This window comes from Bos javanicus, chromosome 10, assembly GCF_032452875.1.
Source record: "Bos javanicus breed banteng chromosome 10, ARS-OSU_banteng_1.0, whole genome shotgun sequence".
Taxonomy (NCBI): Eukaryota; Metazoa; Chordata; class Mammalia; order Artiodactyla; family Bovidae; genus Bos; species Bos javanicus.
In genome coordinates, this window is record NC_083877.1 from 12,955,884 (window position 1) to 12,971,123 (window position 15,240).

At 47.8% G+C, this 15,240-nt stretch overlaps 1 protein-coding gene across 10 annotated transcripts in view; it reads right to left on the minus strand.

Moving 5' to 3' along the window:
• The window catches only part of MEGF11 (multiple EGF like domains 11), a 393,555-nt gene that overhangs the window by 191,623 nt on the left and 186,692 nt on the right, over positions 1 to 15,240 (minus strand). For all 10 annotated transcript variants that reach the window (XM_061430127.1, XM_061430121.1, XM_061430123.1 and 7 more), the window contains exon 5: positions 14,990 to 15,082. In XM_061430127.1, coding sequence (XP_061286111.1) covers positions 14,990 to 15,082 — 93 coding nt within the window. The remainder of the gene's footprint in view (positions 1 to 14,989; positions 15,083 to 15,240) is intronic.

Consider the following 15,240-nt stretch of genomic DNA (forward strand, 5'->3'; position numbering starts at 1 on the left):
TAAAATATCAGTGTGTGGGTGTCTATGTTCTAGGGCACAATATGAAATGTGTTTCCTAATATAGGTTGTGATAGAAAAAATATTTGAGAAACATGTTCTGATGGGGTTAGCATTACTTTCATTGTCATTGTTTAGTCACTAAGTTGTGTCTGACTCTGTGACCCCAGGGACTGTAGCCCCGCAGGCTTCTCTGTTGTATTTCCCAGCAAGAATACTGGAGTGGGTTCCCATTTCCTTCTCCAGGGGATCTTCCTGACCCAGGGATTGAAGCTGCATCTCCTGCACTGCAGGCACATTCTTTACCACTGAGCCACCTGGGAAGTCCCTGTATAATTTTCAGTTTTGTTTAAAATTATCAAATTTCTCTCTGAAATGGTACTGCCAGTTCACACACACACTAGCAGCGTATAAGTGTCTATATTTGCCTGTATCCTTACTAACACTTGGTATTATCAGAAATAGATTTTCCCCAATTAGTTGGGTGTGACAAGGCAGCATCTCTTAGTTTCAATTTGTATTTCCTTGATTATCAGTGAGGTGAACATCTTTCTATATGCTTACTGCCCATCAAAATATCTTTTTCCTATGAAGTGCATGTTTCTTTGCCAGTGTTTGAATGGTTGATCTGACTGATTTGTAGAACTCAAAAAATATTCTGGATACTAATCCTTTGTGGATTACATATGTTGTGAATGCCTTCTCCCAGGCTACACCTTGCCTTCTCACTTTGTCAGTTCTGATATCCTGATTCACAGCAAGGTAAAAGGGAACCCAAATCAGAGAGGCCAACGCTAGGACAGGGTGGAAGCTTGGGCCTTTCTGCATCTCCAGAGCCCTGAATAAAGAAGGCACCTAATAAATGTTTGATGATTATAACTGAGTAGATACTTCTATCAGATTCGTCTAGCACAATGATGGGCTTACAACAAGGGCTCTATGGAGACTTAAAGAATTGAGTCATGGTGCAGGATAAGAAAAGTCTCTTGGGACTTCCCTGGTGGTCCAATGGTTGAGAATCTGCCTTCCAGTGCAGAGGATGTGGGTTTGATCCCTGGTTGGGGAACTAAGATCCCACACGTCACGGGGCAACTAAGCCTGTACACTGCAACTAGAGAGGCCTGTGTGCCACAAATACCGAACCCACATTCTCTAGAACCCATGTTCCACAATAAGGGAAGACCACGTGCCACAACTGAGAACCTGCACACTGCAACACAGATCAAGTGCAGCCAACAAAAGAGAGAAAATTCTCAGTGTCTCAGCAGAGAATCAGGAAGAAGGCATCTTCACTGCAGAAATAGCACTGGCTTTGTGGAAAGATTTCCAGCAAGATGGCTATATAGTATAAGTTGATTTATCTCAGAATTCAACTTATGGCCAATGTTCCAGGAAGCAAACCTGGGTCTCCAATGGGTGCCCCTAAGCATCTTGACTCCTGTCATCCCTGTGAGCTCACAATAGCACAGTGATTCTTCATATTTTACAGATGGACCCATAAAAAGTAAATGTCACAACCAGGTCAGTGAATGCAGGGGCCGGGGCAGAGCTGGAGCCTGTACCCCCTGACCTCCACCTGATAAAAGGTTGGGACCCAGAGCAGTGGGTATTCATAATTTGAAGCCACAAGATCCTTACACTCTCAAACATAGGGGAATAAGCTGAACCATCTTGGGAAAGAACCTATTAACTAACTCAAGCCACTTGTAACTCCAAATCTCTATATATAGAAAGAAATGTGTTTTGAAATGAAATGTTATATAATGTGTTTTAAATGTGTTTTGAAATGAAATATATATATATATATATATATATATAGAGAGAGAGAGAGAGAGAGAGAGAGAGAGAATGTATGTATCTCAGGAATATATATATATTCCTGAGATACATAAGAGATGAAGGACAAAAATCATTTAGCAGGACCTCTGAAGAGAAACAACTTACATCATTCAAAGGTTCACCTGCCTAGGCTGGGAGTTCCTTGAGGCAGAGGCAAGGTCTTACTCATCCCTACATGCCCAGGGCCTAGAACAGTGTCTGGCACATGGAAGGGGCTCAAGAAGTATCTGCTAAATGAATGGGTAGATGGATGAATGAATAAATGGATGCATGTGTAGATAGACAGATGGACGGAGGAATGAGTGAAGGGATGAATAGACAAATAGATGGTACAATGGATAGACGAATGGACAAACTGAAACATGGTCAGAGAGATGCTTGGGCTTCAGAGAGTCACAGAGGTGGCTGGGCGTCCCTGGTGGTTCAGAGGGTAAAGAATCCACCTGCAATGCAAGAGACCAAGGTTCAATCCCTGAGTCGGGAAGATCCCCTGGAGAAGGAAATGGCAATCCACTCCAGTATTCTTACCCAGAGAATTCCATGGGCAGAGGAGCCTCTACAGTTCATGGGGTCGCAAAGAGTCAGACATGACTGAGCGACTAACACTTTCACGGAGAGATGCATAAATGGATGGATGGAAAGATGAACATTCTCGGGCTTCTCATCTGAAAGAAGCCCAAACGGAGGATTCGGTCTCAACAGAACTCATCAAGTAGGCAGCCAAAGCGCTACGAATCCTATCCTGTTGCTGAGAGAGCTGTTCACAAGGAAAAACGAGTGGCATTAACTGCAAGAAATAATTGCTTCTAATTGGGCTGAATTATTCTGGCCGTATAGTAGACATATTTTTATAACTTTATTAATTATTCAATTTGAGGCCTATTACCCAGGCTGCCAGAATGGACTTTCCTTATTAGACGGTGACAGATTCCTCAGCTCTGCCACGGCCTTTGCTGCTGCAGCTCTTTTGGGTGATTGCCACCTGCCTTGGGGCCCCACTGGTGTCTGAGGCCTGGAGGTGGGGAGCCAAGCTGTCCCTGAGAGGTCGGCTGGAAGTCAGAGGTCCTGGGAGCCAGTTAGGCTCTTCTAGATGTTTCTCCTGGCCATCACATCTGCCTCCCCTGCTCTGGCCGGAGAGGCAGACGGGTATCAACACATCCAACCTGGCCTCTGTGGGTCAGCTCCTGCCCAGATCCAGTCTCTAACTCTGAATCACAGCAGTCTCTCCTCCCCCAAGCCCTCCAATCTGCTTCCCATACCATGCCTAGATAGCTTGCTTCAGTTGCCAGAAGTCAGGGACAGGGGAAGGAGAGTGTGGCCCAGCTGGCCTGGAGGGACTAGCCAGGACTGGAGGGGCAGGTCATACGGGCTCTGTTCCCTTACCAGACCTTGAGTCCAGGTTAGTTAGGAGAAGAAGGAGTTTAAAAGTTGCTCCCAGTCCACAGTGCAGACTCAGCTGATGCAAAGGGAGCCAAGGAGCCCATGTCCATGCACTCAGGCCCAAGCTCCCTGGACTGCTGTGTGAGAGCACCACAGCACCTGGCTCAGCCTCTGGGTGCTCCCACTCTCCACACCAGGCACTCTCTGCTTTAGCCACACGGACCTGCTCGCCATTTGGTACTCTTGCGTCTGTGGGTCTGTGCCTGGAATGGCCTCTCTTTCCATACCAGACTATCAAAACTTCAAATCTCATCCTTCTTTGAGCTCTGGTTCCACTGCCTTCTTGGCATCTTTCACACTTTTCAGCTGGTTGTGACCTCTCTTCCTTTAATGGACCAGTCTGACTCCTGGCCTCCCATCTCAATCCTTGGACAACGTGGATACGTGAGAAGCTTTGGAAGATCAAGGGACGTGGAACTGAATACTCCTGAACATCCATCCCAGAACCCCACACTCCTCCCTGGTCCAAATACCACCACTAGAGCATCTGGAAGAATGAAAACATGATAAAAAGGGACAGCAAATCCTCTGGACCCCAATCAGCCCCGGGCTGAGTGTGCACGGTGCCTGCAGCATGCAGGCCCTGGGGTCACGGTGACAAGGAAGAGCTGGGCCCTGCCATGGGAAGGTCTCCGGGCCTGGGGGCTGGAAGGAGAGCAAGCACACAATCAAACGACGAGTGTTCGGGGTGGCGCGGGCCGCACTGGTTATGTACACACAGTCAAGGTCTGTGTGGGTCACGGCCTGAACTGGGCTTCGAAGGCAGAAGCTCGGTGGGTCAGTGGATAAAGGGAAGCTAGAAGAGAGGAGGGGGTGGTGGTGGGGGTCATGGGAAGGAATTAAGGCTGAAAGCCTGGCAGGCATCAGACTCAAAGGGGCCTTGAAGGCCTGGGCAAGGAATTGGGCACTTCCAGGCAGGCAGAAGGGAGCAGGGAAGTGACTGGACCCAGGTTTGCATTGTAGCTATCTCACCACCTCCTAGCATGGGAGGGGTTGGAGAGGGAAGGCAGAGGACCCTGGAAAGAAGGGTTAACCAGAGCTGCAAATGTGGTTGCTAGAGACTGATGGCCTGGGTTCGAACCTTGGCTCTGCGACTGACTCTCTGTGTGCCCTGGGTCCAGCTACTTAACCTCTACGAATCTCAATTTCCTCAGCTGAAAGATAGAAATAGTAATAACAAATGATAATGAATAGGACAGTATGTTTAGTCAGTGCTGGATAGGAGTTAGGCGAGAATCTAAGTATGAGGCCAGCCCAGATCTCTCTTCCAGTCAGTCTCAAAGGCCACCTACTCCGCAGTTCCGCACACACTCAGGAGCAGCTGGCTGACCTTGCTGTTGTTGTTCAGTTGCTCAGTCATGTCCAGCTGTTTTCAACCCCATGGACTGTAGCTCGCCAGGCTCCTCTGTCCATGGGATTTCCCAGGCAAGAATACTGGAGTGGGTTGCCATTTCCTTCTCCTGACCAGGGATCAAACCCCAGTCTTCTGCATTGGCAGGCGGATTCTTTACCACTGAGCCAACAGGGAAGTCCTGAGTGACCTTAGAGCATGGCTAAACCTCTCTGGACCTCTGCTTCCTCCATTGCAACACAGGAGTCATAATCCCCAGCTCACGGGGCAGGAGGAGATAAAACGAGGTCATCACGTTCACGTCCGGCATGGTGCTTGGTGCACAGCAGGCCTGGGCGACTGGGCCGAAACTCAAAGTCCTCGGGGGCGGGGGCAGGTCTCAGAGAGTGGGAGCTGCATCAGCCCGCCCCTGACTCCAGAGGGAATGCACTCCTCTCTTTCCTGTCAGGCTTCCAGGCCAGTCCTCTGGGCTGGTGGGCACGGGTGGGAGCAGTTCATGATTCCCTTCCCCCAGGAACTGTGTTTCCCATGGAGACCCAGCCCCCGCACCCATCCTGGAAGCACAGACCATGTGCGTGTGTGCATGTGTGTGCGTGTATGTAGGGGGCGCACAGCACCCTCTCCATGCCTGAGCTGTGTTCTGGAGGGGCTGTGGCACTGCCTGCCAGTCCCAATCAACGATGCCAGCTTGGCTGTGGTCCCTCTGTTCTGCTTTTGTCACATTCGGGATGGGTTTTCCCACCCTCCTTCCTCTCCTAGTCCTTGAGACTCACTGCATGTCACTTATTTATTTCGTTCTCAGGGAGCCAGATGGCCAGAGCTGGGGTGGGCAGAATGTGCCTCCCTCCCCCTGGCTGTGACAGCCCCTTGAACAGGCAGCTCACACACAGACCCTAGGCCACCCGGTTTCCAGCTGCTTCAGGAACAAAACCTGACGTTCCTATAGGCCACATGTGCCGAGGCTTTGCTGACCCCTGGCCCTGCTCAGAGGGCACTGACTGGTCCTGCACGTCCCCTGGTCTGACAGTCAGAGGGAGAAGGGCCAAAGCCCTGAGATGCCGCCTTCTCCCAACGAGCAGGAGAGCAGTGGTCCCACGCCTCCTCTGCCCCATGATCTGCCTCCCTTGGACCCGGGAAGGGGGCTGTCTCAGCAGGTCTCCCCTCCTTTCCTTGTGGGCATTGTCACAAGAGAGCAACCCGGTCCAAGGGTGGAAGGAGGGTGGGGGGACCAGCTGTCCTCAGTCCTGGGGTTGAGGGTCTCCACAGGCTGCCCCCTCCCAGCCTCATCCTCACCCCAAACTTGTCTGGACCCCCGTGAGAGCAGAGCACCCCCAGCATCTGCTCCCCAGCATTTCCCATTCTTCCTGGCAGGCACTTTTGGAAGAAACGAGCTCTGGAGGGGAGGAAATCATCCTCTTCACTGGCTTCCAGAGCACAGCCACGGCCAGGGTGTCTCAAAAAGAGGGAGGCAGGGGGAGGGGAGGTGACATTTGAGGACCGAGAGATGGAGAGGCCAGCAGGTCTGTCTTCCTGCTGCCCTCCCCTGCAGCCCATGGCACCCCCAGGACTCGGGGTGGGACTGGGTTGATCTCTCTTAAATGTATTTACTTATCTATCTGCACTGGGTCTTAGTTGAGGTACACAGGATCCTTAGTTGAGCCATGTAAACTCATTATTGCACCTTGTGGGATCCAGTTCCCTGACCAGGGATAGAATCCAGGCCCCCTGTCGTGGGAGCTCAGAGTCTTAGCCACTGAACTGCCAGGAAAGTCCCTCTTAACCCTGCTCAAGTCTCTTTCAGCCTCTATCACAGACTCCTCACAACTGAGTTATTCACTTTCCTCACCTTGTAGTATTCCCTGGTGGCTCAGAGGGCAATGCAGGAGACCTGGGGTCGATCCCTGGGTCAGGAAGATTCCCTGGAGAAGGAAATGGCAACCCACTCCAGTACTCCTGCCTGGAAAATCCCATGGACAGAGAAGCCTGGTAGACTACAGACCGTGGGATCGCAAAGAGTCGGACACGACTGAGCGACTTCACTTTCACTTTCTTCCTCACCTTCTCAGCCCCAACGCCCACCCCCAGTGGCCTGGGGAAAATCTGACAGACCCATATCGGATGCTCACCAGCTGTGGGGCCTTGGGGTATCATTTAACCTCTCTGTGCTTCAGTTTCTTTCTTCAAAATGGGACACAGCACACACCTGGTTCCTTCCTTCCTCCCAATATGGCTTTCCTGAACCCTTCGGTCCCCTCATCTCCCATCGAAGCCAGAACTTTCTCTCTCCCGACTCTTCCTCCTCCCTCCTCTCAGTATGGGTGGGTCTGGCTTCTGTTCACAGCTCCTTGAGGATGGGGGCCATGCCCTCCTCATTCCGAATACCCACTCCAGCCCCAGACCCCCGCGGTGTGGGCCTCTGAGTAGTACTCAATACATGCGTATTAAATGGAACTCAAGGGACAGAGAACACAGAGCCAGCGGAGCACTAGCCCGGCTACTGAATACCTTTTTGTTTAAAATTAGAATTCTGTGGTGAAGAGCAGCCCCTCTCATGCACAGACCTTGAAAAAGCATTTGCTGCCACGTCCGCAGCTCCCTTCTGTCCCCGTCACGGTGACTGCACCCCAGCGTGCGCTGACACGGAGCCCACCGGCCCGGGGAGGCCCACGGGCGCACCAGATGCCGGCAGAAGGCGGCCCAGGCGGTTCTGCCAGGGGCCGCGGGCTGGGCAGAGCAGCGCACGGGAACAGCGAGTGTAATTGCTTTTTTGGTGATTCATCTGAAGTTGCTTTAACCTTGACAGCAGGCTTCGTGTAGGGAGAAAAACACTGAGTGAGCGGCAGCCTCCGGGTTGGCAGGATGCCCCTCTGCACCCCTCCCTGAGGAGGCAGCCAAGGCTCCCCAGGTGCCCCCACCTGGGGGAGGCAAGGCTATGAGTCACTGTCCCCATTCAGGGCTGCCCACCACCCCCACCCTCAGTCCTTTCCAGGTCCTGGAATCCCAGGAGGGCTATGCATGGCGGAGAGGGGTGTTGGGAAGAGCAGACAACTTCTAGAGGTCAGCAGCTGGAAGGGCATAAGGGCCCTTGATCAGGCGAGATGATGCTGGATTTTCACTTTCCAGAAACATGGCATCCTAGGATTTTTAGACCTGAAATATACATGCTGACCTTCCCATTTTATAGATGGGAAAATAGGCTCAGAGTAATCACTGCTCAGGTAACTAATATGCCATTACATGGTGAAAATTTTAACTCTGTAGCTTCAAGCGTGCATGCTAAGGTGCTTCCGTCGTGTCCGACTCTGCAATACTATGGACTGTAGCCTGCCAGGCTCCCCTGTCCATAGGATTCTCCAGGCAAGGATACTGGAGTAGGTTGCCATGCCCCTCTCCAGGGGATCTTCCTGACCCAGGGATCAAACCCGAGTCTCTTATGTTTCCTGCATGGGCAGGCAGGTTCTTTATTACTAGCACCACCCAAGTCACTCCAACAAATGATGCTGGGAAAACGTGATATCTACATGCAGAAAAACTGAAGTTGGACTACTTTATACTATAAGCAAAAATTAACTCAAAATGGATCAAAGACCTACTTGCATGAGCTAAAACTATTATAAGATTTTTAGACAAAAACATAGGAGGAAAGCTTCATGACACTGGATTTGACAATACTTTCTTGGATATGACATCAAAAGTACTGGCAACAAAAAATATAAATTGGAGTTCATCAAAATTTAAAAGTTTTGTGCATCAAAGGGTACAACAGAATAAAAAGGCAAGCCATGGTATGGGAGAAAATATTTTAAAATCACATATAATGCATTAACATCCAGGATATATAAAGAACACCTATAATTTAGTACCAACAAGGCAACCCAGTTGGAAAAAAATGAACATTTCTCCAAAGAAGATATATAAATGGGCACTAAAGTATACGAAAGGAGACTCAACATCACTAATGATTAAGGAAAAGCAAACCAAAACCACAATGAGATACTACTTTACACCCATTAGGATGACCATTATACTGGGTTGGCTAAAAAGTTCATTTGGGTTTTTCCATAAGATGCTATAGAAAAACCTACATGAACTTTCTGGCCAAACCAATAAAAAATAAAAATAGAAAATAATAAATATTGACAAGGCTATATAGAAATTAGAACCTTGTACTTGGCTAATGGGAATGTAAAATGGTATAGACCCTGTGGAAAATAGTATGGTGATTCCTCAAAAAATTAAACATAGAATTACTACATGCTCCAGCAAACTGCTTCTGGCTACCTATGCAAAAGAAGTGAAAGCAGGAATGTGAAGAGATATTTGTACATCCATAGCGGCGTGGTTCACAATAGCCAAAAGGTACAAACAACCCAAGTGTCCGCTGATGGGTGAAGGGGCAAACAAAAGATAGTATATACATACAATGGAATATTATTCAGCCTTAAAAAGCAAGGAAGCTCTAATGCATGTCACAATATGGGCGCAACTTTTAGACGTTATGCGAAGTGAAATAAGCCAGTCACAAAAGGACAGATGTTATATAATCCTTTTTATACGTGGTACCTAGAGTCAGCAAATTTTGAGAGAAAATAGAATGGTGATTGATTGCAGCTAGGGGGTGTGGGGAATAGGAAGTTAGTGTTTAATGGGTAGAGATTTTCAGTTGGGGAAGATGAAAAAGCACTGGAGATGGATGATAATGATGGTTGCACAGTAACGTGAATGTCCTTAATGCTACAGAACTGCACACTTTAAAATGGTTAAAATGGTAAACTTTATGTTATGTATATTTTCATACACACAAATCCCTAGCACACAGATATCGTGGTTTGAAAAGGACTGACCTAGAGAGTCCCTGGCTAGTTGAGGAGTATGAGTGTATTTCTGAGTTGGTAAATGTTATATTTTCATCTGCAAGGATAGTTGAAAGCCAAGTCAGCCAGGGGTCCCCCACACCATTCAAGATAAGAACACATTTGACTTGGCGGAGGCTGCTCTTGGTAGTGGCCCAGCTTGGTTCCCACTGCCTTCATTACTCAGGCCTGCTCTGCAGTCCTGTCTCATGCTGAGCATCAGGCCTGGAGGGTGGGCGGGGTGGAGGGAGTCAGTTTCCACAAATAGTGAGAGGCTGTGCAATGAGTTTTTACTCTCCTGCACTCTATGCACATAGATAAAACCAGTTCAGTAGAATCTAAAAATATGGGAAACTACGGAGAAAGCGGGGGGCGGGTGGGGCTTCTCTCCATGTCTACCCCCGCTATCCTCCCTTCTGGGGTGGCCTGAAACCAAAACCAAAATGCCACTCTATAACCCAGAATCCAAACTGCAAAGCACCTTGGGAAGGGAGGCAGAGAAGCAGAACCCAAGAAATACAATAATTAAATAATACAATGAAGGCTGAAATTTCCAAGGTGATTCTTGGGTATCATTTATAAAAGTTAACAGGGCATATTTAATTTAGGAATTGGCTCACGTCCTTCTCCTTACAGCTGAAACCTCATAAATGAAATATACTGGACCATTGCCCAGTGCGGAAATAAAAGTTATGAATAATGTTTCTATCTCAATCATTGTCAGTGCTTTAATATTCCTAATTACTTTAAAAAGCTAGATATTCAATATGGCAAAACTTTTTTTCTTTTTATCTCTACTTGTGAGATTAGTGCAATTTAATAAGAGTCACTCTGTCGTCTTTATTCAGTGTAAACTGACATTTCATCCTTTTACTCTTCATTATTATATAGGATGGAAGTTTATGACCAAGCATACAGCCACTCCATTTGCCCATATTGGTTCATCTAACATCTTGGAATTATCCATGATAGCCGACGTGTCTACCTACCAGAAAAATCAGCATCACCTTATTTCCTTTATGGAGCAGAAAGAAATTCATCCAGGCTTTCAAGAAATTAGGCTATGAGGTTATAAGTCTGTAAAAGAATGAAAAGTACCCCCCCCCATCCTACTACTGGATTCGTCTCTTTCATGTCTATCAAAGTCATAAATCCCTTGGCAACCACAGAGGGCAGGAGCAGGCAGATGACGGATCTTTATAATCCTCCCTGCCACTTCCAGGAACTTATCCTAAAAAGAAATTGGAACATGTGGGCAAAGATACACGTGCAGGAAGAATCCTTGCAGCATTTTTACACAGGACCACAGCCCCTTATCCATAGGTCCACAACCCCCAAATCTCTAAAGAATCCAAAGGAATTTTTTTTTTAATTTTCCAAAATTCATTTAGAGGCAGAATCTTTGTGGAAGCCATTTGTGGTTATACATCATCTGTATGTCACTAGAAGTCATCGGTTATATGTCACTTCAGAAATGTTACTATGTTTCATCCCAAGGTGTTGTCCAAACTCCACTGGAGGCATATGCCATATATGATCTAGTCACCATAAACTTTCCTGAACTCTGAAAAAAATCTAAATTTTGAAAGCAACAGGGAACAAAGATCTTGGATAAAAGATAATGAGCCTAACATACTGAAAAATCATAAACAGCCTAAATGTCCATCACCAAGAGACTGGTTACTTTCAGTAATCCATCGGATGAAATTCTATAAAGCCATTAAAAATTTTTAAGGTAGTTTCATGTTTATTGATAAGGAAATTAGTATATGATATAAGTTGAATTTAAAAAGTGAGTTACAGAATAGCACATTTGATCTAATAACATTGTGTCCTCATCTAGCTCTAAGAGCAAATATGCAGACAAAGAACAGGGAAGGCAACCACTCAGAGGCCGGAAGAGGTTATCGCTGGGTGTATGGGTTTAACTTTTTGTCTGTACTTCCAGTGACATTTGAATTTCCTTTTAAACATGAACAGGTATCAGGTAGCGCTAGTGGTAAAGAACCCACCTGCCAATGCAAAGACATAAGAGATGTAGGCTTGATCCCTAGGTTGGGAAGACCCCCCTGGAGGAGGGTATGGCAACCCATTCCAGTATTCTTGCCTGGAGAATCCCATAGATAGAGGAGCCTAGTGGGCTACAGTCCATAGGGTTGCAAAGAGCCAGACACAACTGAAGCGAACTCAGCACACAGCATGCAGGGATGTTTTTAGAATCAGAAAAAAACACCAAGAATGATGCCTTTGACTAAATAAAAAATCCAAGCTTCCCTGCAAGTATGTCACATGTATAGACATGCAAATGAGAGACTCCATTCAGAAATCTCCAGATACTGCGCTGACAGAGACACCCATCCCCACTGACATGGGCCCCATGAAGTCCCTAAAGTGCCTCACACTGGCAGACAGGTGTCCAAAGGCACAATAGCAAGGAGGGTCAGCTTGCTCGGAGTAAACAAATTCACAATCTGTGTCCCACGGCTGATTCATCTACTTCCACAACAATATCTCAGGGCCACATCTTTCAAGCAGATCCTTCCTTCCCCTGTGAGCAACTAGGTTTTCTCATCAAAGACCTGTTTCAACCTCAGGCTGTATTAACAGAGGCTGAGCATCCAGAAGGAAAGAAAGCATAATTACATGTCCAGGCTTAGGTTTTTACTTGATCAATAGTCCCAGTTTCATCATTTACTGGCTGTGTGCCCTTTGAAAGTTCTTTAACCTCTCTGTGTTTCAACTTTCTCGTCTGTAAAATGGGGCTAATAATAATTTTCATATCATAGGGTTGTTGCAAAGAGTAAATGAGAAGATGAATAAAGTACCTAGTGCATAGTAAAATTCAATAAAGGGCACCTATATCTATTATTATTTTTCCATACGAGCTTGCATCTGTAGTCAGATCTAGGAACAACAGCCAAGAGGAATAAAGGCCACAGCCAATGGAGAGAAACTAAATAGAGAAGGAAGTTTAGACAATGTCATATAGGAAACAAAGAAGCTTTGAAAATAAAAACTGGGGGAAAGGAGGTGATCGCTGTCTTCTAATACCTGAAGGCCTCACCTGTGGAAGGAGACTCTGATATCATCTGTACGGTTTCAATGACTACCATCAATTGCTCTAAGATGACTATCTGCCCACACACAATTTGCTGTCCACTGAGCTCCTTGGGAGAAAGTACAGATAAGGCAAGGATGGTCATGGAGATCCAGCACCCAGCCCTGGCCTTTATCATGGGTGAGAACCAACTCGTAGAAGCTAGAGACAGATTTCAACTTAAAAGAGGGGAAAACTTTTCAATAGTCAGAATGTGCTTCTATAGGAAAGCAGTGAGCTCCTTGTTAAGAGAGGGATTCAAGCAGTGGTTGGAAATCTCTTGGCAGGGCATCTAAATGGTCAGTGCTCTGAATGATTTTGAGAATGGGAATCTATGAATTCTCTTCATTCAATCCTCCCATCTCTCAAAGGAGGGTTGGATTCATCTTTTAAGACTTTCTGTGAGTTTAGGAGTACATGCCTTGAGTAGATGCAAAGGTGGTGGCTCTTGAACCCACGAGGGTGGATTTACTGAGGAAACAGGTTGCGAGTTGCTCAGCACCAAGTCTGATGACTGAATTGGGAGTGGCAATTGGGCAGCTTGGGTTCACCCTGTGAAGTAACAGGGCTACATGCTTGGTAAACACACTCCAGGCACAAGATTTACTCTAAACTGCCTAGTCCCGTTGATCTAAGGCAGCTGCCCTTCCATTTCTTTCACTGCACTGGAAGGAAACCCGAAGTGACTGACTGAAAACACCTCCAGGTCCCACTGCCACCACAGTCCAGAAACAGCGAGCGTCAAACAGACTCGTGCTGGATGGTGATTTGTGCGCACTCAGGACCCGGAGACTCAGGCTGTATTTCAACCTCCAGCAGACCGCTCTTGACGTTATAATTTGGCAACAGCAAGCAAACCTGTCCCAGAAGGGTTAACCGAACCTGAGTTAGATAGTTCCTCATCAAAGATTCATTGTAGGCAAAGTTACACAAAGCAGAACAAAGCTAAGAGGGGAAAAAAGCTCTCAAACGTTTCAGCCGACATGTTTCTGGTGCTCACACAAAGGCTGCTTGAACACATTTCTTTATCTTCCGTGTCCCCCAGGTGTACCTTTCATTGCCTGGGGGAGTCCCTGCCCTGTTTCTCAGCACAACTTACCTCAAAGCAGGGAAAAGGGTGGAAGGAAGAAGATACTACAGTCAATGGAGGTCCCAGCACATTAGAGAGAGTCTCTGGAGCACCCCAAACTGACCCTGGGCTCCCTAAGCCTAGAGAACCACCCAAACAAAGCCCAAACAAAACCACATCCAATAGTTTGCTTCGCCTGGTAAGTTCCCATAGACTGGACGGACAGGGAGACTCCAGTTAAGGCCTTTGGAAAAAAGGACCATAACAAGAGGTCACCCCAGCAGAGAGTGGAGAACAGCAAAGGGCACCACCCTGGGCCAGTGTGGACCCAACATTCCTTCTTGAAGTTGTCATGGTCGTTGCAGAACAGGGAGGTGGCTCCCCAAGACGGGTCACTGGTACGGGTTAGACCCCGCCTGGACCAGCTTAGCTATGTTACCTCCCCGAGTCACACACAGAAAGACACCCTATCCCAGCTCAAAGCAGGAAGGAAACTGGGCTTCCACACTAATCAAGGGCTCTTTGGAATCAAGTAAGACCATGACATTAGCCAACCATTGATCCCAAACAGTGCCACTGGAAAGAAGGCTATCTGTGAGGATATAGGGGAAATGAGCCAAAGGGGAAGCATTCGCCTTCAGCTGGACCCTTGGCAGAGAATTCCCTGAGCCCTCGGCCACCAGTCCCACAGTAGAGATGTGCCTGCACTGCTGTGGGTCACTCGGTCAGTCCAAGCACATCCGCCTCACTCGTGCTCACTAGAGAGCCTCCCCCAGGAAGTGTGAACAGCTGCCCAGAGAGATGTAAGAACACAGTAACTGCCCCCTACAAGCATGCCATTCTTCTACCTTTGGGGAACACAGATGCATCCCAGGGCCCACCAGTCTCATAAATCAGTCCCTGGAGTTGCTGTGAGCATCCACTGAGCCTTTGGATCAGCCACACTGAGGACCAAACCTCGACTACTGTGACGTCCTGGGTCGACACCCACGGGTGGCTTCTCAATTTCACTTTAAGCCTCAAAGACCTTACTCAGAGGTGTTTCATCCATCAAAAGTCAGAGTCTCTGTGAGTACCCACTGAGCCTTTGGATCAGCCAAAGATGATCCATAGATGACCACACAGTTCCCCCCACACACAACATGCAATGCCCCTCCAGACCTCCACCATGCCCCTAGAGCCCTCCACCCCAAGTACCATCATGTAGGCATGCTTCCTCCCCGATGCCCACATTTGCCTAGGCACCCCAAGCCCAGAACAAAGAATTCAGCATCCAACCACGGCACAGCCCCTCCCCAGCCAGAGCTGTGGCCCTGCCCAAACCCCAAAGACCCCAGACTCACCGCTGGAGCAGTCAGGCCCTCCCCAGCCGGGCTCACAGTGGCAGGTGTCCGGGGAAACGCAGCGGCCGTGCACACACTCCTCTGTACACAAGGCTGCGGGAGGTCACAAGAGAGGGAGGAAGAATAGGACCAGTGTGAAAACCAAGCCATCTGGTCAAGGAGCACAACCCACTTTGTAAAGATGCTCAGAACACATCTCTGGCTGCAGGGAAAACAAGCTACTCCTGACCTGAGTTATTTAATTAACTCTG